Source organism: Nematostella vectensis, chromosome 6 (assembly GCF_932526225.1).
Source record: "Nematostella vectensis chromosome 6, jaNemVect1.1, whole genome shotgun sequence".
Classification (NCBI taxonomy): domain Eukaryota; kingdom Metazoa; phylum Cnidaria; class Anthozoa; order Actiniaria; family Edwardsiidae; genus Nematostella; species Nematostella vectensis.
The window spans coordinates 15,812,702-15,834,713 of record NC_064039.1 but is presented as its reverse complement, the minus strand read 5'-3'; the positions used below and the strand labels follow the sequence as shown (position 1 = coordinate 15,834,713).

Sequence of the window (22,012 nt, the reverse complement as noted above, 5' to 3'; positions counted from 1 at the left end):
TTCCTCACGGTAAGTAAGAATTTAACGACAGAAATACTTAGTAGTCTAGCTACTGTATCAATGACACTTAGCTTGTTCGATTTATACATATGTTTTTAGAGTACAGATGTTACAAGTTTTCATTTTTCCCCAACACTATTCCAGATTGGAACAGCCTTCCGGCACACACCGCTAGTGCCAGTTCATTACTTTCATTTGAGACCTTAGTTTCGAAATGGATGTTACTAAAACAGGGAACGGGAAGCGGGGAACAGGGATCTGGGAACGAGTGATCAGCGGTAGGGCACAGCGATGTAGCAACCTCACGTGCGTCTCTTTGGCTCTTCTCTCGTTAAAATGGATGGTAAGTGAAATCACTGACTCTGTTTCTAAGAATTATGAATAATTCATGCGCTTTTCTTTCATACGTTTTTCTTATTTAAGTGAAAGGTATGTTGAAAGGGATAATATGATAACAGTTTGCTTGGGTAGTTTAGTGCGAGCTAAAATCGCAATGGTAAACTTGAAAAGAGAATCCGTGGATATTTTTGCAATCCTACATTGCCATGACTTCAAATTCTCATCTCGTAGTGATGAAAAGCACTCTTTACAAATTTGAGGTGCTATTTTCAGTATTTTTATGATTATTGATGTTGAAAGCTGCTGTTTTCCGTGACCATGACCCTTCTTTCCTCTAACACCAAGTTGACTGTTTACTAAATTAGACTATTGCAAAATGTTATTACTTTTCTGGCCCCATCTTATTTGTTCCTCTGTACACTTTATTACAGCTCAAGCTCAGACTCAAGCTCAGACTTGGACTCAAGCCCAGACATTGTTGAACTTGTAAAAGGAAAACAGCAGCTTGCGATTTAAGCTCGCACTAAACTACCCAAGCAAACTGTTATCATATTACCCCTTTCAACATACCTTTTACTTGACTTTATCTCTATCACATCTAAAATTAGAGAAACGTATTAGATTCGATTCAACTGGCGCATGAATTATTCATAATTCTTAGAAACAGAGTCAGAGATTTCACTTACCATCCATTTTAACGAGAGAAGAGCCAAAGAGACGCACGTGAGGTTGCTACATCGCTGTGCCCTACCGCTGATCACTCGTTCCCAGATCCCTGTTCCCCGCTCCTAGTTTTAGTAACATCCGTTTCGAAATAGAGCTGTATAAATTATTATGATTTACTGTTTTATTCTTATTTATATGTGTGTATGTTAAAACTGAGAATTTGTGGTCTAACAAGCAATTTGAGCATAACAACATCCTTTGATATTCTTCGTTCAGTTTTATATCAAACCTAAAGGTAATAGGAAAAGGGGAAAATGTTAGGAAAGTGCTCAGTCAAGCTATTATTGCATTTTTGTCATGTATTTTTTTAAAGTAGATTCACAATTTTATCAAATAGAGGCGCATTTCTCCCTTTCAACTCCCCATTGACTTTCTGTTTATTTGTTTATTTATTCCTCTCTACCCCAAACATAAGTCAATGAACATGGTTTGGTTTGAAATTAAAAAATTGGGATTAAGAACTTTCAGTAATTTAGTATTTTCCTCCATTGCATTCATTTTTGAGTAGCTAGTATGGGTGGATCCAGGGTTTCTAAAAACAACTGGCCAAAGGGTGGGTGCAATAATATGTATTAATTTCAACACATTTTTCTAAATAATCAGTTGCAGTACATGGAAACTACAGAATGGCATCTAATTCTTTGGAATACTGTTACATCCTTGATATATTCTTCACAAGGTCAAAGATTGTTATTATGCTATTTTAATAAAAAAATATGCATATAAGAGAATTGACCATTACACTCTTGAGAAACATTCTCATAAACTAAGGCACCTTGAGCTTTGACAGCCTTTTTTACATCAAGGTTTAGTACTTTCATACTGCATATTTAATATTATTGAATTAGTGCTTGCTTGGTCCATTTGGAGGGGCCAATACAATTCATAATTACATGGCAGTAAAAATTCCTTTTTTTAATCTCATGAAAAACATTCTTTCAATGCTGGCTCCGCTTTTAGGCAGTGCCTAAATCTATATATTAGACAGCAGTTAGCAACCACATAAGTAGCAACACCCCCCTTCCCCTCCCTCGGTCGGATCCAAGTCAGTCCCATCTAAGTCTGTCCCATCCAAGTCAGTCCCATTCCAAGTCATTTCCATCCAAGTAAGTCCCATCCAAGTCAGTCCCATTCCAGGTCAGTCCCATCCAAGTTAGTCCCATCCAAGCCAGTCCCATCCAAGTCGGCCTCATCCAAGTCTGTCCCATCCAAGTCAGTCCCATTCCAAGTCAGTCCCATCTAAGTCTGTACAATCCAAGTCAGTCCCATTCCAAGTCTTTCCCATCCAAGTCAGCCCCATCCAAGTCAGTCCCATTCCAAGTCAGTCCCATTCCAAGTCGGTCCCATTCAATGTCGGTCCCATTCAATGTCGGTCCCATTCCAAGTCATTCCCATCCAAGTCAGTCCCATCTAAGTCTTTACCATTCAAGTCAGCCCCATCCAAGTCAGTCCCATCCAAGTCAGTCCCATTCCAGGTCAGTCCCATTCCAAGTCAGTCCCATCCAAGCCAGTCCCATCCAAGCCAGTCCCATTCCAAGTCAGTCCCATCCAAGTCAGTCCCATCCAAGTCGCCCCATCCAAGTCAGTCCCATCCAAGTCAGTCCCATCCAAGTCAGTCCCATCCAAGTCAGTCCCATCCAAGTCAGCCCCATCCAAGTCAGCCCCATCCAAGTCAGTCCCATCCAAGTCAGCCCCATCCAAGTCAGCCCCATCCAAGTCAGCCCCATCCAAGTCAGTCCCATCTAAGTCAGCCCCATCCAAGTCAGCCCCATCCATGTCAAGCCCATCCAAGTCAGTCCCATCCAAGTCAGTCCCATCCAAGTCATTCCCATCCAAGTCAGCCCCATCTAAGTCAGCCCCATCTAAGTCTTGCCCATTCCTAGTCAGCCCCATCCAAGTCAGTCCCATTCCTGGTCAGTTCCATCCAAGTCAGTCCCATCCAAGTCAGTCCCATTCCTAGTCAGTTCCATCCAAGTCAGTCCCATCCAAGTCAGTCCCATTCAAGTCGGCCCCATCTAAGTCAGCCCCATCCAAGTCAGTCCCATCCAAGTCAGTTCCATCCAAGTCAGTCCCATTCCTAGTCAGTCCCATTCCTAGTCAGTTCCATCCAAGTCAGCCCCATCCAAGTCAGTCCCATTCCTAGTCAGTTCCATCCAAGTCAGTCCCATTTCTAGTCAGTTCCATCCAAGTCAGTCCCATTCAAGTCAGCCCCATTCAAGTCTTTCCCATCCAAGTCATCCCTATCCAAGTCAGCCCCATCCAAGTCAGTTTCATCTAAGTCAGTTCCATCCAAGTCAGTTCCATCCAAATCAGTCCCATTCCTAGTCAGTCCCATCCAAGTCAGTCCCATCCAAGTCAGTCCCATCCAAGTCAGTCCCTTCCAAGTCAGTTCCATCCAAGTCAGTCCCATCCAAGTCAGTCCCATCTAAGTCAGTCCCATCCAAGTTAACCCCATCCAAGTCAGCCCCATTCAAGTCTTTCCCATCAAAGTTAGCCCCATCCAAGTCAGTCCCATCCCTAGTCAGTTCCATTCCTAGTCAGTCCTATCCAAGTCAGTCCCATCCAAGTCAGTTCCATCCAAGTCAGCCCCATAAAAAAACACAATTCGAATAGATACCGAGCTAGAGTATAATTTCAATATAGTGACCAATACGCTTTTTTTTGTTCTGGTCATTATTTTTGGTCGCCTTTTTGGGGTAGGGTCACCTTTTTTGTGCTTTAGGTTGAGGGAGGGCCGAAATTTTTTAACCAGAAAATAATTAAACTTAGCAGCCCTCCCCCCCCCATAAATAATGGCCCTTTCCTTACGATCGGCTGTGTAGTGAATACAGGGTGATGGAAATGGCTACAGTTCTCCTAATTCGAAGAGATCCAACTAGACGATCAAACAGAAGTTGGGTAAATTTCGTATTTTATCAACAATATCAAATATTATAATACAATATATATATTTTCATTATTCCTATTGCTTAAATTAAGTATATTAAATATAAATATACTTTCTATTAAATATACTACTTCTACTAAATATACTGCTATAACTACAATACTGCTATAACTAAATATACCACTATAACTACAATACTGCTATAACTAAATATACTACTATAACTACTATACGACTATAACTACTATACTATATTACTACTAAATATCAATTATCTTTTATCATCGTTCAGTTATTTTATATACTAGAGTGGTTTTCAGAATTCCGTGAAACAAAATGTAATTGTTAAAGTGTAATAGTTAAGCCAAAACAAAAGAGAACAAAGAGATTTTAGTGTAGTAGTACTAAATAAACTAAAAAGTATTTCACGGGATTTTGAAAACCACTCTATAGCTATACTTATATACTATACTTATATTACTATATTACTTATAACTAATAACAAGAGAAAACACTTTGTTATTACCAACAGCACAACAGGTGCTGTTGATCATAACAGTGTTTTCTCTATACTATGATTTATTTATAACTTTATTACTTATACTTATATTTCCAGTTATTTTATATACTATACCTATCCTATACTTACATTACTTTATTCCTTATAACTAATAACAAAGTGTTTTCTCTTATCATAACAAAGTGTTTTCTCTTATAATAACGAAGTGTTTTCTCTTATCATAATAATGTGTTTTCTCTTGTTAAATTGTATCGAGAATCTAGTTTTGAAACACAAAGAGATGCTTGTGATTTATTAATAACTATATTACTTATACTTATACAGTCGAACCTCTATTAAGCGGCCCTCTATTGAGCGGTCACCCTCTATTCAACGGTCATTTACCAAAGTCCCGAATTTTCCCCCTTATGTTTACTGTAAATTTGACCTCTATTGAGAGGTCACCTCTATTAAGCGGACGCGGTCACCAAAGGAGGGTCCCAATTGGTTGATTTTATTGTTTTTAACCTCTATTAAACGGTCATCATCAATATTTGTCAGCATTACAACAGATAGTGCACGTCATATTTCGTCATATTTTTAACTGTCTAATCTAATTACTATGGCTAATCGTCTTGTGAGACTTGTGTGGTCTTGTGCGGATCAGTCGCATCAAATTCCTCGATAAACAATTTCCGCTTTAGCCAGCTAGAAGAAAAACTGTCACCTTCAAATATGTATTCACAAGGAATCTCGAGTCCATAGCCACCACCTCTGTTCACCCACTTCCCTTTGACTACGACTTTCTCACAGTTCGTAGGTCTCTTGAGATATTTGGTAACCCACGTCGACATCAGTTTGGGAATATGCCTGATAACTTCGTAATCGTCAACTAGAGTATTCGGGTGACCGTCTCCATTCATCACCGTTTTGTCGGCTTTTTTTCTTACGATTGCAACAGCATTCGTATCCTTTATGTTAGTTGGTTCCCGCATAAGTTTGTAAACATCTTCTAGTGCTGGTTCCCACTCAGTCATGTACTCATGGTATCCCCGAATGAATGCAACTGGGTCAGATTTGTGAGTTTTTGGGTACGGCAACGCACTGCGAGTTTTTGGTTCGACTTCCAAAATCGCGCAAATGCTTAATGACGGATATCGACGGAAACGTCGCGTGTAACATCACCTTAACGCACTCATTTACTTTACATAACGCCAGCGAAAGTAGCTCATGCCCATAGAATTGGGCAAAGCCACAAGAGCCGTATAGGCAAAAACAAACTGACTAGGCGGTTTCAAACATTTCTGAATCAAATTGGAATGCACCAGGCCCCGTCTTAGGGCTAACATGATTGTTACTGTTGTTTATTATAATAAAAAGTTATTACGTATAACTACAGCCCGATTTACGCTAATTTAGGGGCGAAAATAGCGAAACCTCTATTAAGCGGTCAACCTCTATTAAGCGGTCACTAAGCTTAATAGAGGTTCGACTGTATTATCAAACTTATTAATAAATTTAGCTTACGCATCTCTTTGTTACAAATTGTTTCAGTTTTGATGATTACAGCACATTTTAATTCTACTTGTTTTTCTTGATTTTATTATCCCAAAATCGCGAAATTGCGAAAATGAAGTGATCTGTTTTTTTTTACGAAAATAGGAAAATCGCGAAAATAAAGTGTCGCAAAATATCGCCATCTCAAAATCAAGAAATTTTGACGTCGCGAAAATTAAGTGTAATAAGGTATTCGTTTTTTTCAACTGATTAGAATGGGCAGCTTTGTCCATTAACCATGAAAGGGATTCTCAAAATATATTTATTTAAAGACAATATTGGTACCTGAACAAGATGGAACTAGATATACAATAGTTGGAAACATTGTGAACTGAAAAAAACTTACATTCGAACAATGACTCTCTGCTCAGTATTATATTAAAACCAGATTTAAATTCGGCGCCCCCAAAAACATAACCCCCTACATATTATCTAAAGCGCTTTACATTAATCTAAGAGTTTATCATAACATATAACGTCTTCTCTTTAGATTTGAAGTTGGATAAATTATCACAAGCTCGTATCTCTGGTGGTAGAGAGTTCCAAAGCGTTGGAATATACACTGAAAAGGCGGTATAGCCATATGTGAATACTAAAATACGCGCGGTATTTTATAGAAAGCGCCTCTCACATTTTTATAGATAAATCAAATATGAAATAAATATATTGGGGACTCAAAAGGGATGCATTTGTTTAATTAATGTTTAGGACGACGAATACTATTTTCCTAAAGCACCAGGAAGCCCAATAGATTGAAGGATTGAAATAAATGTTTACTATATCCAAAGGTGGTGGGCAGTAAAACTTTGTCATACATGTCACAACACAAATTGCAGATCTCAGGTATCCCAGTTAGCCCTGCGCGCAGGGTAGGTCTGCATGATGTTGTGCATTACCTGGTGTGTTTTGACCACATCTAGCTTTTTCCCAAACAGTACTTCAAACTTTTTCTTTTTCTGAGGACTGAAAAACAAGGTGGTGAAGAGGGGGGGCCCATCACGAATCACGAAGTTATTTTTCAGACTTTCACGAATCACGAATTTAAAAAAGAAGCTTTCACGAATCACGGTTTTAACTTTTGCTTTTCTCATGAATATATGATTTAAATATACATTCACTTGAAGATTCAGTGCATTCAATGCAGTTTAACCGACAAATCTGTTTAATAGAACAACGCTGCGGTTGATCCACTTATCAGTTAAACTAACACACAATGACATGATTGTTTACTTTTACTCCCACGAATCCTGCGTCCTTATACTATATGCTTCAATCGAGGCGCCTCCCTTCTGTATTCTTACGACTGTTACTTCGGGATTTGCCCCGAGACCTTTACTAAGGACGATTTCCTACAGTGTTGTAAATGAAATCAGATGTTTCTTGAATACTTCAAATACTTTATGCTTCTCGATCGACAAGGGGACATTTAATTTTTCCTTGTGTACTACAGCAGATTTTGTCTCTGTTTTCTCTTGCTGAGTTAAGTAGAACGTCAAAATAACTTTGACGCTAGGATCAGAACTCTCCATCCACGATGCAAGGTATAAGTCGTGATCTTTGTAAATACGCCACGTTTATGCAACAATGCAAGCTTCGAAAAATGACTGGACTATCGTTAGCGTTTGACGAGTCCGTCAAAACTGACCTGGATTTATGTTACTTAACCAATCATACTTAAGATAAAACAATAGCGCTGTCAAGTATTGGTGGAGTAGTGTCACACAAACTAAGACACTTGATACATCGGATATTTATATTTATTTTAAAAACTAGCACAGCAAGAGGTCAACAATCTAAACAAAGGTCATGTTTATTCGGAAATCTCTTACATGTATTCGTGTTTTAATTATTTTCGGCGTCAACGGTCACGTTTCACGAATTTAGCCATGCGAAATCACGAGTCACGAAAGTAAAAATACCCCAATCACGGATCACGATAGAGTACTCAATCACGAATTACGGGTTTATTTTTAGGCTTTTCACGAATCACGGGTTTAATTTAGGGTCAATCACGAATCACGAAAATACTCTTCACCACCCTGTAAAAAAACACAATGTTTTCAGTTAAAATACAATTATTCGATCACTTTCTATCATACATTGTTGGCTGTAGACATTATTTACAGCTATCGACATTTTCCTGTACTCATTTACCACCTACTGCCCACATAACAATCAAGGGTGATTCATTCGAAATCACTACATACCTGAATGTAAATGTTAGCCAGCCCGTCTGGTTCGCATCTCGTCCCTACACAAGCAAAATGCCAATTTTTAGGATATAAAAGAAGAGGAAACGACAATCAAGAGAGTATAAACGTATAAGAGAGCAATAGCAGCAGAAAGGGGCAAATGAATCAGTATTATTATCATTATCATGATCAACATCATCATCACCACCATCACCATCACCATCACCATCACATCACATCACCATCACCATCACCATGAACATCATCATCATCAAACATTATCAACATCATTATCATCAAACCCATCACATCATCCTCATCATTGTCGTTGTCATCATCATCACCACCACCATCATCATGATTATCATCGTAAAATTAAATAAAATTAATTTATCATTATAAAATTAAAGTACTTAGAACGTAAAACACTAATTGATTATCTATGTAACTTATATCTTTCAGTACGAATACCAGATTAAAACCAAGAATATGCATGTGAATTAAAGTCAGACACATCTGTGTTATTGATTTTGCCCAGTGCAAAACGTATCTAAAGAGGGTTGATAACACGGACTAGATATACATCCCAGGCGAAAGTTTGCAAGCAGCAAGACGAAGAGCGAAAGCCGCAAGCTTGCAAACCGGAAGACTAAAGGTAAACTCACTTGTTTACTACTCATTGTGAAATAGATTAATCAAGCTCTTACTGAACATTTATTTATTTTGATACTACATTCGAGATGCCGCCTAAGTTCGATATTTCACAGTTTGCGAGAAAACAGGATTTGTTGAATCGCTGTATGAACTATTTGAAGAATTCAAATTACTATACGAATCGAGACCCAATTTAATAAATCTAAGCAATGTTTATTAACAAATAATGTCCAACCTCATCAATGGAGAGCCTCTCTAGTGCCTCGCACAGGTCATCTTCACCATCATCGACCTACAAGAAATTTGGAATGTTGGATATTCATGGGACGAAATCCTACCAGATCAACTACAAGATAAGTGGACGAGTAATCTGTCATACGAATTCAAGGAACAATAATATTAATAATAAATAGATTTATATAGCAATTTTCTCTTAAAGATCCAAAGGATAAAAATGGCATTATTGTCATGTTATAAACTTACATAGAATTAGAAATAATTCAATTTGCGATTAAAAAATAAAAGTATATAAAATATAAGACCTTTTTCAAAAGCGCGCTGAAAAAGATCGGTCGGTCGGGGCCTGGGCACAATAGAAAATACAATGCAATGTGATGAGACATTTGATTTATGTATTGTGTCCAGGCCCCGACCGCGCTCAGGGGACCGACTGTTTGTCAGCCCTGGAAGAACGATTAATTTCGATATTGCAGCGAAAAATTGCAGGGAAATTCTGGTATTTTGGAATATTTTTTTTTCGAAAGGTTTGTTTAGAAACTATTCTTCTATGATTGATTTTGAAGGGAAAAGCTGTGCGTTTTCTGCCGAAAAAGAAAGTCGAAGATGTGTTTGCCAGGGCGTGGAGCTTCCTACCCTGTTGTATTTTATTACGAGTGGGGAGGAGATGAACCGAGATGAGGGAGCAAAATCGCCTAGACTGTTATGAATCATGGCTAAAACGGAACCAGATCAATATATGACAACAGCTTCAAGAAATTGGCTTTATTACAGATATACTGGGTAAACAAATTATAATATTCGATACACGAACCTTTCGTCTGGTTTGCCCGTGGGTAGGCAGAAGCAAAACCAGCTCTCTACTTTGTTGTGAGTAGTCCCTTTTATGGAAATGTGAACTTTAGAAGCACACTAGCATACACACATTGGCACCAGTCGGGCCAAGACGGGACGCTAGCACAGTCTGTTACCCGTGCAGTTCGGCAACCATGGACAGCTGTTTCGTCCTTATTAGGACTCGTCAGCATGGCATAGCCGGTTTGCCTCAGTTAAACTTCATCGGCAAAATAAACTGCAGGGCGACTTCGACTCGACTGTGCTAGCGTCCCGTCTTGGCCCGACTGGTGCCAATGTGTGTATGCTAGTGTGCTTCTAAAGTTCCCTTTTATGGAGTCACGCCACCACGTGACTCACTACTGTTATGTAAGCTTGCCATGTGTGTTATTAAAAAAAAGTTGTTGCTTGTTGAACCCTGTAGTCCGATCATAACATGGTACCAGGAGTGTTATAAAGGAAGTCCAGGGCGATGGAGAAAATCAAGCCGCCTTCAGAACTTGATATAGATAGCAGAAATCTAGCGGAGACGTGGCGCGAGTGGCAGGAGAGTTGGGAGCTGTACGAGATTTCGAGCGGTCTCACAGCGAATGAGGAGAAATTTCAAGTGGCGACGCTGTATAGTGTACTAGGATTAAGAGTACTGAAAACGCTACCAAATGTCCCAGAAAGTCTGGCAAATAGAAAGGTGTAGGACACGCAGAAAGTTTTAAAGGAATACTGCATGCCAAGAACCAATGTGACCTACGAGTATTATGACAAAGGGTCATAAGCCCTCCCCCCATTGAAAGAGGGTGACACGGTAAGGTTTTAGAAGCCAGGTCAGAAAACAAACACCCCTGCTAGAATAACCAGAACCCATGACACACCCAGGTCGTATTAGATAACTGATCAAGCTGGGAGAGAATACCGCAGAAACAGGCGCGCACTCAGCAAATCTAACGAACCACCACTGTATGTACAAGATAATGTTTTAGAAGACATTATAGACTAAGAGAATGAAACCACTCAAGTCAACCCAGCGCCACGCAGACCAACTCGCATCAAATCAGCACCCCCTTGGCACAATGACTGTCATGGGCACATATCCCAGTCCTATTTTACATATACACATACTCCATGTTAGATATTTTTTGTTATGTTTTGATACTTTCGCTTAATATCATAGCTTAGCTTAAAAGGGAGATGTTGTGAGTAGACCCATATATGGAGTCACGCCACCACGTGACTCACTACTGTTATGTAAGCTTGCCATGTGTGTTATTAAAAAAAAGTTGTTGCTTGTTGAACCCTGTAGTCCGATCATAACATACTTGGTAAAAAAAAAAATAATAGGGGTCTATACACCTATTAGATTCATTTGTAGAGTGACCTCCAGCATGTATACAGGTGAAGTGTTGTAAATGATGATGCCATGAGGAGTATGGCACGCTTCTCGAGTTTGTCTATTCAGGCAAGAATACAACAGGTAAAGATTTGCTTTAGAAAAGAAGAGGATTATGCAAGCTTAGAGCTGAAAGCATCACTACACATAGTGATTACACCTGCTAACATAAAAACAAGAACACAAGCACACATCATAGGTTATTACTTTAAGTGTCGTCCGCTGCCATCTTTTTCGAATACGCACGCACTTTTCCCTTACCCCCTTCCACAGGAATCCCGAAACTCCGGAGAGCCGGCTATCAGGCTACCATATTCCAACAAGCGCGTGCGTATCCGTAAAAGACGATTTATTTAGGGTGTGGAAAATCTGTAAATCAAACGACAAAAGTGCAGGCGCGCGATTGCGCGTAACCGCATGCAGATGTGACCGGGTGGTATTTTGGGTTATTTTAGATTTTGCAAAGATTTTAAGTAAGCGGTTTTGGATTGCGATTATAATTATTTTACGTATTTTACGGATTGTTTCTCAAACGTGATTCTAATTCGATCCGTACACGTTTAGGAATTTACTTTCAACGTGCTCAAATTAATCATATCCTGTTTTCTTATCGTGATAAAAAGATGTTCGTTTGTCCTGTTAGTAAGCACAGAAAAGCAGGGGTGGATGTGACCCCATGAAAGAACAATCAAAGTCAAAAAGAACACTGATTTAATGCACATGTTTACAAATTCCTTTAGATTAGTATAAATAGCTTGATAGTGATAATTGACTTAGTTTAGCGTCCTTTTACCATTTCCCAGGAAGATTAGTTTCTAAATTCGACAGGACAATGGACGCTGAGTAATTTGAACGGTAGTAAATGTTATTCCCTAGAAAAATGCGCGTCCCCAAGCGAGTATAAAAGCGGCTGTTTTTACAGTATCTTTTAGTTAGTACCGTTGAACAAAGGAGACGCATTGCTTGCGAGGCGTGATGCGGGAGCGAGACATGCAGTTGCTCAGGGAAGACAGTCAGCAGAGATAAGCTACACGTTTAGAGCGCTGTCCGTACGGGTCTGTCATGCCAGTTGTGTTCAGTTTGATTTACCGGTTGTAAGTATTTTGTTTACAAAACTAGCCTTTGGTTTAGGTTACCTTTTCTCCGGATTTGACTATGCTTGTTATCACTTAAAATTTATTATTTAATTTGTTAATAAATCCTTATAAGTCAATGCCTTGCATCATGTATTCGTTCTCACGTTGCCTTTCGCTCGATCGTTTTCGTTTCATTCCATTTATTTTTGCCTACTTTTTGGCTGGTGTCAGCACGAGGGCTTTGAGCGATATTGATACAACTGAAATAAAAAGTCTTCTATTGACAGCAGGAAAACAAGTAATGATAGCTGATGTTTGTCGACTATTGCTAAGAATTCCCGCTTTCCGAACTCCACAAATTGGCAAAACTGTGTTCTGGTTTTTATTCATATGACAAGTGTTGACATTTCGACTGCGAACTCTATTGTTCGAGCAAAACTTTTTCAAAGATTCCCGGCCCAACATGCTCGAAGATCCAGCGTACCTTGCGGGCGCTCCCAAAGGTCAGCTCCAAGGCTCCTGTACGGCGTCTTTGGTGTTTTGCCGTTTGGAAACTTTTTTTTCAATTTCTCAAAAAGAGGGTCGCACTTGGAATGTGATGCGTTGACAGATCGGTGGTGTGAAATAAACAGCAAAATGAACAGCCACCCCCTTGTAAGTTATTTCGTTCAAGGTAGAGATGAATGCATGCTAATCAATCGCGGTATTGCACGCGCATCTCTCCCCAGTAGTATGAGTGCGACCGAATGAACTTCGTTTGTGAAGTCGACTTTGAAGATAACATTTTGCCATCCAATTGGATAGATGCTGTCCAGAAATTAAGAGGCGAATATGTGACGGATATGATCATCCAGTCATTTGCTGATTTGTTACATTTTAAGATTATTATTATTGTGACAGTACATGGGGTACGTGAACAAGACATTTACTAAATTCCATATGTACATACACCACTCATTTACTGAGAAAAAAATATTTCTGTCTCGGCCTGGAGAACGTTCTTTTAAAAATTTCAAATTTCATGCTGATTTTTTTCAAGAAACAGAAAAAGTCAACCGACGATTAACTTAGCCAAGGATTACAATAATACAATCACTGATTTGAATAAGCGCCCCTCTCCAATAATCTCCCTACCCCCCCTTCCGACGTCGAATTTTGGAATAAGCCCCCCCCTAAAATGTCTCAACCAAAGCACAACTTTAATGGTGTATATCCCCATTTTATTTACCTCGCAAGACGAGTCTACAATTTCTTTTGCTTGTACACTTCGGTAATATTTCAGGATCCAACGGCAGAATGTATTGAAACGATAGAGCCCCGATCAGGGATAACTGTTCAAACCCTCTACTTTGGCCGTACTGGAAATCATTATGTTGCTGTCACGCCAATCAAGAAAGTAAACCATCACACACAGCCTTTTAAAAACTCTCCACGTCCTTCCTAACACCACAAAAAAGCAAGCCGCTGTAGCGGGTTGACCAACCGGTTAGAAGCCAACCCGCTGTAGCAGGTTGAGTGTCAACCCGTTACAGCGGGTTGAGAACGTTGAGTGTCAACCCGTTACAGCGGGTTGAGAACGTTTTAGTTCCTATAGTATATTATGGTCCCCAAGCCGCTGTAACGGGTTGACCAACCGGCTAGAAGCCAACCCGCTGTAGCAGGTTGAGTGTCAACCCGTTACAGCGGGTTGAGAACCTTCAAGCTCCTATAGTATACTATGGTCCCCAAGCCGCTGTAGCGGGTTGACCAACTGGTTAGAAGCCAATCCGCTGTAGCAGGTTGAGCGCAACCCGTTACAGCGGGTTGAGAACCTTCAAGTTCCTATAGTATACTATGGTCCCCAAGCCGCTGTAGCGGGTTGACCAACCGGTTGGAAGCCAACCCGCTGTAGCAGGTTGAGCGTCAACCCGTTGCAGCGGGTTGAGAACTTTCAAGCTCCTATAGTATACTATGGTTTCCAAGCCGCTGTAGCGGGTTGACCAACCGGTTAGAAACCAACCCGCTGTAGCAGGTTGAGCGTCAACCCGTTACAGCGGGTTGAGAACCTTCAAGTTCCTATAGTATACTATGGTCCCCAAGCCGCTGTAGCGGGTTGACCAACCGGTTAGAAGCCAACCCACTGTAGCAGGTTGAGCGTCAACCCGTTACAGCGGGTTGAGAACCTCCAAGTTCCTATAGAATACTATGGTCCCCAAACCGGGATGTTTTCCATCAAATATTGACAGCTGTCAAAATTAGCCAATAAAAACTCAGTTGACTGATTTGGCCACAAACAGAATACAGGAATGCGCGTTTTCGATCATTCTACGGCGTGCAAATGACCAGGTTACTCTTATTCGATTTTATTATGAATCAGTCTTATATTGTAAGTTACGCCCCGCTATGAAGCAGCCAGGAGAGAAGCCGGAAAAAAAGCCAAGAGAAAAGCCGGGGAGGAAAGCCAAGAAAAATCTGGAGAGCAGAGAAGGGGCGACCGCCTTGACTTGGTTCCATCAAAGAAAACAAGGGGAACTCGCGTGGACGGGTCTAAAGTCAAGCTGAAAGGGGCTTCACTCGAAACTTTACTGGCGGAGAGATCGCAGTCGGTAGAAACGAGATCTATACGGATATAATAGATCGCGGTCTTAGAAAGGCCGGGATTGCAAGGAAACTTGGTATATCTGAAAAAGGCGGCGCAGTAAAGGGGTTCCTAGAAGATTTGTTTCAAGGCGATGCAAGATTGGCGGAATTACAATATGTCCTTGATCTCAAGCAGGGAAAAAGAGCTGCTAACATTTTCGACTCCCTTACTCGGATGGAAGCAAAGGTAAGTAAGATTTTTGCGCGTAAAAGGCCGAGAGATGTAGTAATAGATGCGTACGATAGCGCGTAAATATCATGGAATTAGCGATAGCTCGCTACAAACAAACTCAGCCTGTGCATATTTTGCGCTGACGTTCGCTGATGCGCAGCTCCTAAGAATATAAACGCGATATCACATGTTTGTACAAAAAAAATGTGATGCGTAACGTCACTTCAATCATCGTTGTTGGGAAATAATGTATCAAATAACAATAGCACCAAGGGAGAGAAGTACTAAAACGCCATTATGGGCATTGCATTCTATCATAACAGCAGCAACAAATTGCAGTCTCTCTACACATTCGCAGGACCCCATTTCAACTCATTTGCATTTCCATTGTAATTACTGCCTCGCCGTTCTATAGAAATCGAGGTGTGAAGTCCCATTGGCCCTGTATTGTTGCACTTAGTTATAAAACGCCTGCTTCCTCACGTATTTCCGCGTATTCGTAACAAATAGCAGGCTTTCCGAAATACCCCTGAAGAAGTCGGCGATCAATCGGACGAAACATGTCGTTGAAATAAAACAAATTTTACATTCAAGACCACAGGCTGCTCAATAGTATATTTTTAAACAAATTGTTCCAAAACGTGAAGGCCATCTCTTACTTCTTACTTTTTTCCATTATATATCTATAACTGCGCAGAGCCTTAGCAAATACTACGCGCATTCGGGAATTTGCAAAACTCTGCACTACGCGTGCAGAGAAATGCAATAAAAACCTATTAGCCACCTAGTATTTTCAGACAGATAAGTATTATGGTATTTTTGCTTACCAAACGAACTCCCGGTTTTTGGACCCTTAGCAGCTAAATTATGTCGTTTTTATGGTGCACTTAATATAATATACTGAAAATATTTTGATGAGATATGCTTTAAAACCTGACGTTAGTAGCAGGTTGAGCGTCAACCCGTTACAGCGGGTTGAGAACCTTCAATTTCCTATAGTATACTATGGTCCCCAAGCCGCTGCAGCGGGTTGACCAACCGGCTAGAAGCCAACCCGCTGTAGCAGGTTGAGTGTCAACCCGTTACAGTGGGTTGAGAACCTTCAAGCTCCTATAGTATACTATGGTCCCCAAGCCGCTGTAGCGGGTTGACCAACCGGTTAGAAGCCAACCCGCTGTAGCAGGTTGAGCGTCAACCCGTTACAGCGGGTTGAGAACCTTCAAGCTCCTATAGAATACTATGGTCCCCAAACCGGGATGTTTTCCATCAAATATTGACAGCTGTCAAAATTAGCCAATAAAAACTCAGTTGACTGATTTGGCCACAAACAGAATACAGGAATGCGCGTTTTCGATCATTCTACGGCGTGCAAATGACCAGGTTACTCTTATTCGATTTTATTATGAATCAGTCTTATATTGTAAGTTACGCCCCGCTATGAAGCAGCCAGGAGAGAAGCCGGAAAAAAAGCCAAGAGAAAAGCCGGGGAGGAAAGCCAAGAAAAATCTGGAGAGCAGAGAAGGGGCGACCGCCTTGACTTGGTTCCATCAAAGAAAACAAGGGGAACTCGCGTGGACGGGTCTAAAGTCAAGCTGAAAGGGGCTTCACTCGAAACTTTACTGGCGGAGAGATCGCAGTCGGTAGAAACGAGATCTATACGGATATAATAGATCGCGGTCTTAGAAAGGCCGGGATTGCAAGGAAACTTGGTATATCTGAAAAAGGCGGCGCAGTAAAGGGGTTCCTAGAAGATTTGTTTCAAGGCGATGCAAGATTGGCGGAATTACAATATGTCCTTGATCTCAAGCAGGGAAAAAGAGCTGCTAACATTTTCGACTCCCTTACTCGGATGGAAGCAAAGGTAAGTAAGATTTTTGCGCGTAAAGGCCGAGAGATGTAGTAATAGATGCGTACGATAGCGCGTAAATATCATGGAATTAACGATAGCTCGCTACAAACAAACTCAGCCTGTGCATATTTTGCGCTGACGTTCGCTGATGCGCAGCTCCTAAGAATATAAACGCGATATCACATGTTTGTACAAAAAAAATGTGATGCGTAACGTCACTTCAATCATCGTTGTTGGGAAATAATGTATCAAATAACAATAGCACCAAGGGAGAGAAGTACTAAAACGCCATTATGGGCATTGCATTCTATCATAACAGCAGCAACAAATTGCAGTCTCTCTACACATTCGCAGGACCCCATTTCAACTCATTTGCATTTCCATTGTAATTACTGCCTCGCCGTTCTATAGAAATCGAGGTGTGAAGTCCCATTGGCCCTGTATTGTTGCACTTAGTTATAAAACGCCTGCTTCCTCACGTATTTCCGCGTATTCGTAACAAATAGCAGGCTTTCCGAAATACCCCTGAAGAAGTCGGCGATCAATCGGACGAAACATGTCGTTGAAATAAAACAAATTTTACATTCAAGACCACAGGCTGCTCAATAGTATATTTTTAAACAAATTGTTCCAAAACGTGAAGGCCATCTCTTACTTCTTACTTTTTTCCATTATATATCTATAACTGCGCAGAGCCTTAGCAAATACTACGCGCATTCGGGAATTTGCAAAACTCTGCACTACATGGTTTTCTTTATCAGTTTGTGTTTCTGGTTTTGTCTACTGTTATTAATACGTGTTATTATTACGTGTGTTTCTTTTCTCCTAGGCTTATCCAATTTTGGTACTAGTTTACCTCCGTCGGGCCGACTGAAACCTTAACCGATAAAAGACAGAGTAATATATTAGAATCCAAACTATTTCAGGCCATCCGCTCTGAATTATGATAAACTTTCCACAGACACACTGCTTTTACAATTTTGAAATATTTTCCCGTTAAATAAACATCGGCAACGCAATTGACCCAACTAGTCATGTTGCCGCTTGAAGATTGAAGCCAAACACAAAATCATATGACACGGATAAGAGGATAAAGCTCTTTCTAATGATATTTGATATCTGTTCAATATTTATTGTATTTTGGTAAATGTTAACTTCTTTTCTAACTCCGGCTCAGCACTCCGCCAGCATTGCTGGGCTACAATCTTCAACAAAATTAAGTGGGACACTTCCCATACGAACAACCGCCAACCCTCTCCCCCCGATTAATATTGGTTAGAGGCGATTTTACAGCTCAAAACACAAGCAGTAGCAAGGTGATCATTTGCCCTCCAACATTGAGGAAGGGGGAGGGAAGGTGTCCCATTAGTTTTGTAACAGATTGTAGCAGTAATGGCGGAGTGCTGGGCCGGGGTTAGTGCAGTTAGCACAGGTCTAAAATATTTTTTTTTATTTTGTGTGACTGCTGTATGTTCGCACTATTTTGATACTTCCACCACTGTTTTGCCCATTTTACGATTTTCCCCAGCAAAAGCGGCACTGTCTTTTTTATCGTCGCCCTGTTCCCTCTCCTCCCTCCCCTTCACGGTTAGAGCTGCATAAGAGTATCCGACTTTTGAACACGTAGTTATTGAAATATTATTTTGTTTTACAAAGAACAGGTCAGTTTTTTTGTTTGTTTTGACGCATTAAATACTTGTTCCTCCCGTTTTCTTTCTTAAAAGTTGAAGGTCTTGAAGGATCGGCAAAATTCCAAAATTAAGGTCGCTCAATACACTACAGTATTTACATGCATACCCGCTAACTCCTTACGCTCATTGTAGCACTAGGTCATGTGAGAAATCCACAAGTGCCGCTCATTCACGCGCTTACTTTTTGTTCATAGATGTTTTATTTATCGATGCTTCCCTCGGTGGAGGAAGTGGAGGCAATTCAAGGCCTAAAGAGGGAGGACGTGGAGACCACCTAAAGGGTGTTGCGAGAGATTCTCAAGCAAGTGAATGATGATGTGGAATCACGGAGCGGAGTTTTCAAAAAGCACAACGCAAAAACCCGTGGCTTGTTTACCAACATGTTTCAGCAATACACAAATTTTGGAAAAGTAAGTACAGGTCTCTGGAATAACCTTTCTTTTTTACAAGATGCTTATCTCATTATATCGTACGAAGACCGAAAAAAATATGTATATAATATACTTTCTTTCCGTCTCCCCTTCACTCCCCCAATCAATTTATTCGATACTTTCAATACTTTGGGTCTACAAAGCCTGGCCGCTTCTATAATTCTTGATAATTTTCTGTTTTTAAAAAGGAATTAATGAAACTAGAGGAAATGGACGGTGGTGAGAGCGCCAGCGAAGACCACGGCGACCTACTACGAAGCGACTATGAAGGCGAGTGTCGATGTGGAAGCACAAGCTTCCACATCATCTATAAGGCCCATGGTGACGACACTGTCTTACTTTGGGCATGTGAGGATTTCACAAGAAAAAAAGATGAAGGTGAGCTTTTTCAGTGCTTTTTTTAAATTTCTTCAGTGTTCATGTTTTTAAAAGAAAAAAACAGGTACGGAAAAATGTCCGAATAAAAGTACACATGAACCATTAAAACTTGTGAACCTCCTCACAATGCAATCATGCTTACCATGTTTTCGTCTTCTGCGCATCCATTCCATGTGTTGGCCTCGCAACACGCTCATTCCCACTAGCCAATGGAATTCAGATGCACACAACCATGTAAAACAATTTTGACGGCTTTGACAAAATTGTACATTTGACTAAATGTTGTACTTATTGTAACTTTGTCGCATACAAATAATACAGATCACAACCAGCTTGTACAAGTTGGTGCAAAGCTATCCGAAGCCATTGTCAGCAAGGCTATTTCAAGCCGTCGACGATGGTAAAGCTGGTAGAACACCTGGCCTATTTAATAGACAATAAGAGGCCACTCCCGGAATCGCTTTTTGGTACGGCCTCAGATTGGAGTGAGGTCGTACGCACCATAAATGAATGTGTCAAGAAGGTTTATGAATCTTTACGTTTTTACAAATTCTAAAGAGACGACAAATGCAAACGGCATGCAACTAAACTCCCGACGGGGTTTACAAAGAAGCCCAGAAAAAAGCTGCAAAATAAAATCGAAGCACGCGATAAAACTAGAAATGCAATAAAAACCTATTAGCCACCTAGTATTTTCAGACAGATAGGTATTATGGTATTTTTGCTTACCAAACGAACTCCCGGTTTTTGGACCCTTAGCAGCTAAAATATGTCGTTTTTATGGTGCACTTAATATAATATACTGAAAATATTTTGATGAGATATGCTTTAAAACCTGACGTTAGAATTATGGTTACGCTACAGTGCGCGACATTGTATGAAACGTAATCAATTTTAGTCTGCTCTCCGTATCCGTATCGCACAAGGTCGCCGCCAGTCGTTTGCGATTATATCGCATGCCACCCTGTGATCGCCTAGATTCAATAATTTTAGCCGTATTTCAAAAAAATCTAACAATATTTTGGACATGTATAAAATTGGAAAAAATATCATTTTCACGTGAAAAAAAGTTGTGCAAAATGAGTAGACAAGTGCCGGTTTCAGATCCAATTAATATGTATGATTGAAAATTGTAGGGGTGTTTGATTTGATTTTAAGCTTGACAAAATCTCAATCGAACTAAACATTTCTAGTCGCAAAAAAGGAAATTCTTAGCCCAATACGGGTACAATTTCCATCCCTAAGCAAGCATTGCCAACAGCAGACCTCGAATTATTGGAGGGGCACAGAAACATGGTGTGGGGGTGGGGGCAAGTACCCCCAGTGTTCACACCAATGCTACGGCCCTGATGGCTAAATTATTGTCACGTGAACCCTTTCTGGAACGAAAATATTGGATTGTAGGATAGGATTAGGGGGGCGACTATTCCAAAATTCTAGGTAGAGGAGGGGGGTCGCTAATTGGGAGAGGGCGCTTATTTGAAAGACGGCGCTTATTCGAATCATTACTGTACATTATTAACAAAATTAGAGTATATATCTTATTCATATAATTATGAATTATTTTTCAGCTTATGCAATGCGATAACCTCCCTTCCATGCCCATGAAGGGCAGATACATCAATGCCCTGAGGGCCCACGGTATTAAAGTGTCGAGGCTATCCGTGCTACCGTCACCGATAGCTAAACATACAAGATCCAAGCAGTTAAGTTTAGAGATCTAATCCTTCAAAAAACGGACTGCCAGTGGTAGTTATCTCGGTACAGAATGATTTATATATTATTTTGATCGAGAGACCAATCGACGACATCGACTTGTGCAAAGGAATAAATTTTCTGTTGAAAGAGAATTTGGCTGAAAGCCATGCTCAAGGTATACAGAAGCATTCTCTTTTGCTTCTTTCTTCACTTTTCCCTATGTTAAAGAAACTTCTGTCCTCCGCTATGGATTTTGCAGTTGTTTACTGTATTTTGTGTCTACTGCTCTCCAAAACCTCAATCAAGATGCTTACTGGGGTGAATAAAACGTTTGCAAGTGGACAATGCGCTAAAACAATAAACATTGCCTTGCCAGTACAAGATAGAGATGAAGAAGCCGCCAAGCAAGCAGAAAAAACCTCGAAAATTTGGTGACTACGTTTTTCAAGGAAATAGAGAATGACACAGATGCAATTGAAAGGAAAAGAAGAAGGTGCGACCCAGAGGAAATCAATGATCTGGAATTTGATCTCCAGAACAAACGTCAACGCCTCGAGAAAAGGCGTGAATAAAAATCGTATCAGTGAAGGCAAGAAAAAAAGAAGCTTCTCTTTTTTTGCTATTTTATCTGACTCAATATGACATGGTAGGAGTTTGATAGCGAAGACTCGTTTGGCTATGACACGAAGGTCTTACCATGTATAATTCCTATATCTAGCGAGTTTATTGAATTATAATTTCAATCTATTCGAAGGTCAAAAAGAATGAAACACAACGTATGGAGTTAAA

At 40.3% G+C, this 22,012-nt stretch overlaps 2 protein-coding genes and 2 long non-coding RNA genes across 4 annotated transcripts; 1 reads left to right on the top strand and 3 right to left on the bottom strand.

The window, feature by feature from the left end:
- Window positions 1-2,541: 2,541 nt before the first annotated feature.
- On the bottom strand, window positions 2,542-2,973 carry LOC116616196 (secreted effector protein PipB2-like). The gene has a single exon (XM_032378170.2). It carries the CDS (start codon window positions 2,971-2,973, stop codon window positions 2,542-2,544), a length of 432 nt encoding a protein of 143 aa, XP_032234061.2.
- A 2,081-nt stretch (window positions 2,974-5,054) lies between these two features.
- LOC125567957 lies at window positions 5,055-6,012 on the bottom strand. Its single transcript, XM_048729086.1, has one exon. The coding sequence runs from the start codon at window positions 5,486-5,488 to the stop codon at window positions 5,078-5,080; it is 411 nt and encodes a 136-aa protein (XP_048585043.1). The 5' UTR covers window positions 5,489-6,012; the 3' UTR covers window positions 5,055-5,077.
- Window positions 6,013-7,243: 1,231 nt separating this feature from the next.
- LOC116616187 lies at window positions 7,244-10,054 on the bottom strand. The gene is made up of 3 exons (XR_007311961.1): window positions 9,090-10,054; window positions 8,216-8,259; window positions 7,244-8,047 (listed from the first exon to the last, which is right to left on the bottom strand). It is a non-coding gene; the product is annotated as an uncharacterized LOC116616187 (long non-coding RNA).
- A 4,488-nt stretch (window positions 10,055-14,542) lies between these two features.
- Window positions 14,543-21,694, top strand: LOC125567975. Its single transcript, XR_007311959.1, has 4 exons — window positions 14,543-17,037; window positions 18,911-19,126; window positions 19,336-19,525; window positions 21,097-21,694. It is a non-coding gene; the product is annotated as an uncharacterized LOC125567975 (long non-coding RNA).
- The last annotated feature ends 318 nt before the right edge of the window (window positions 21,695-22,012 follow it).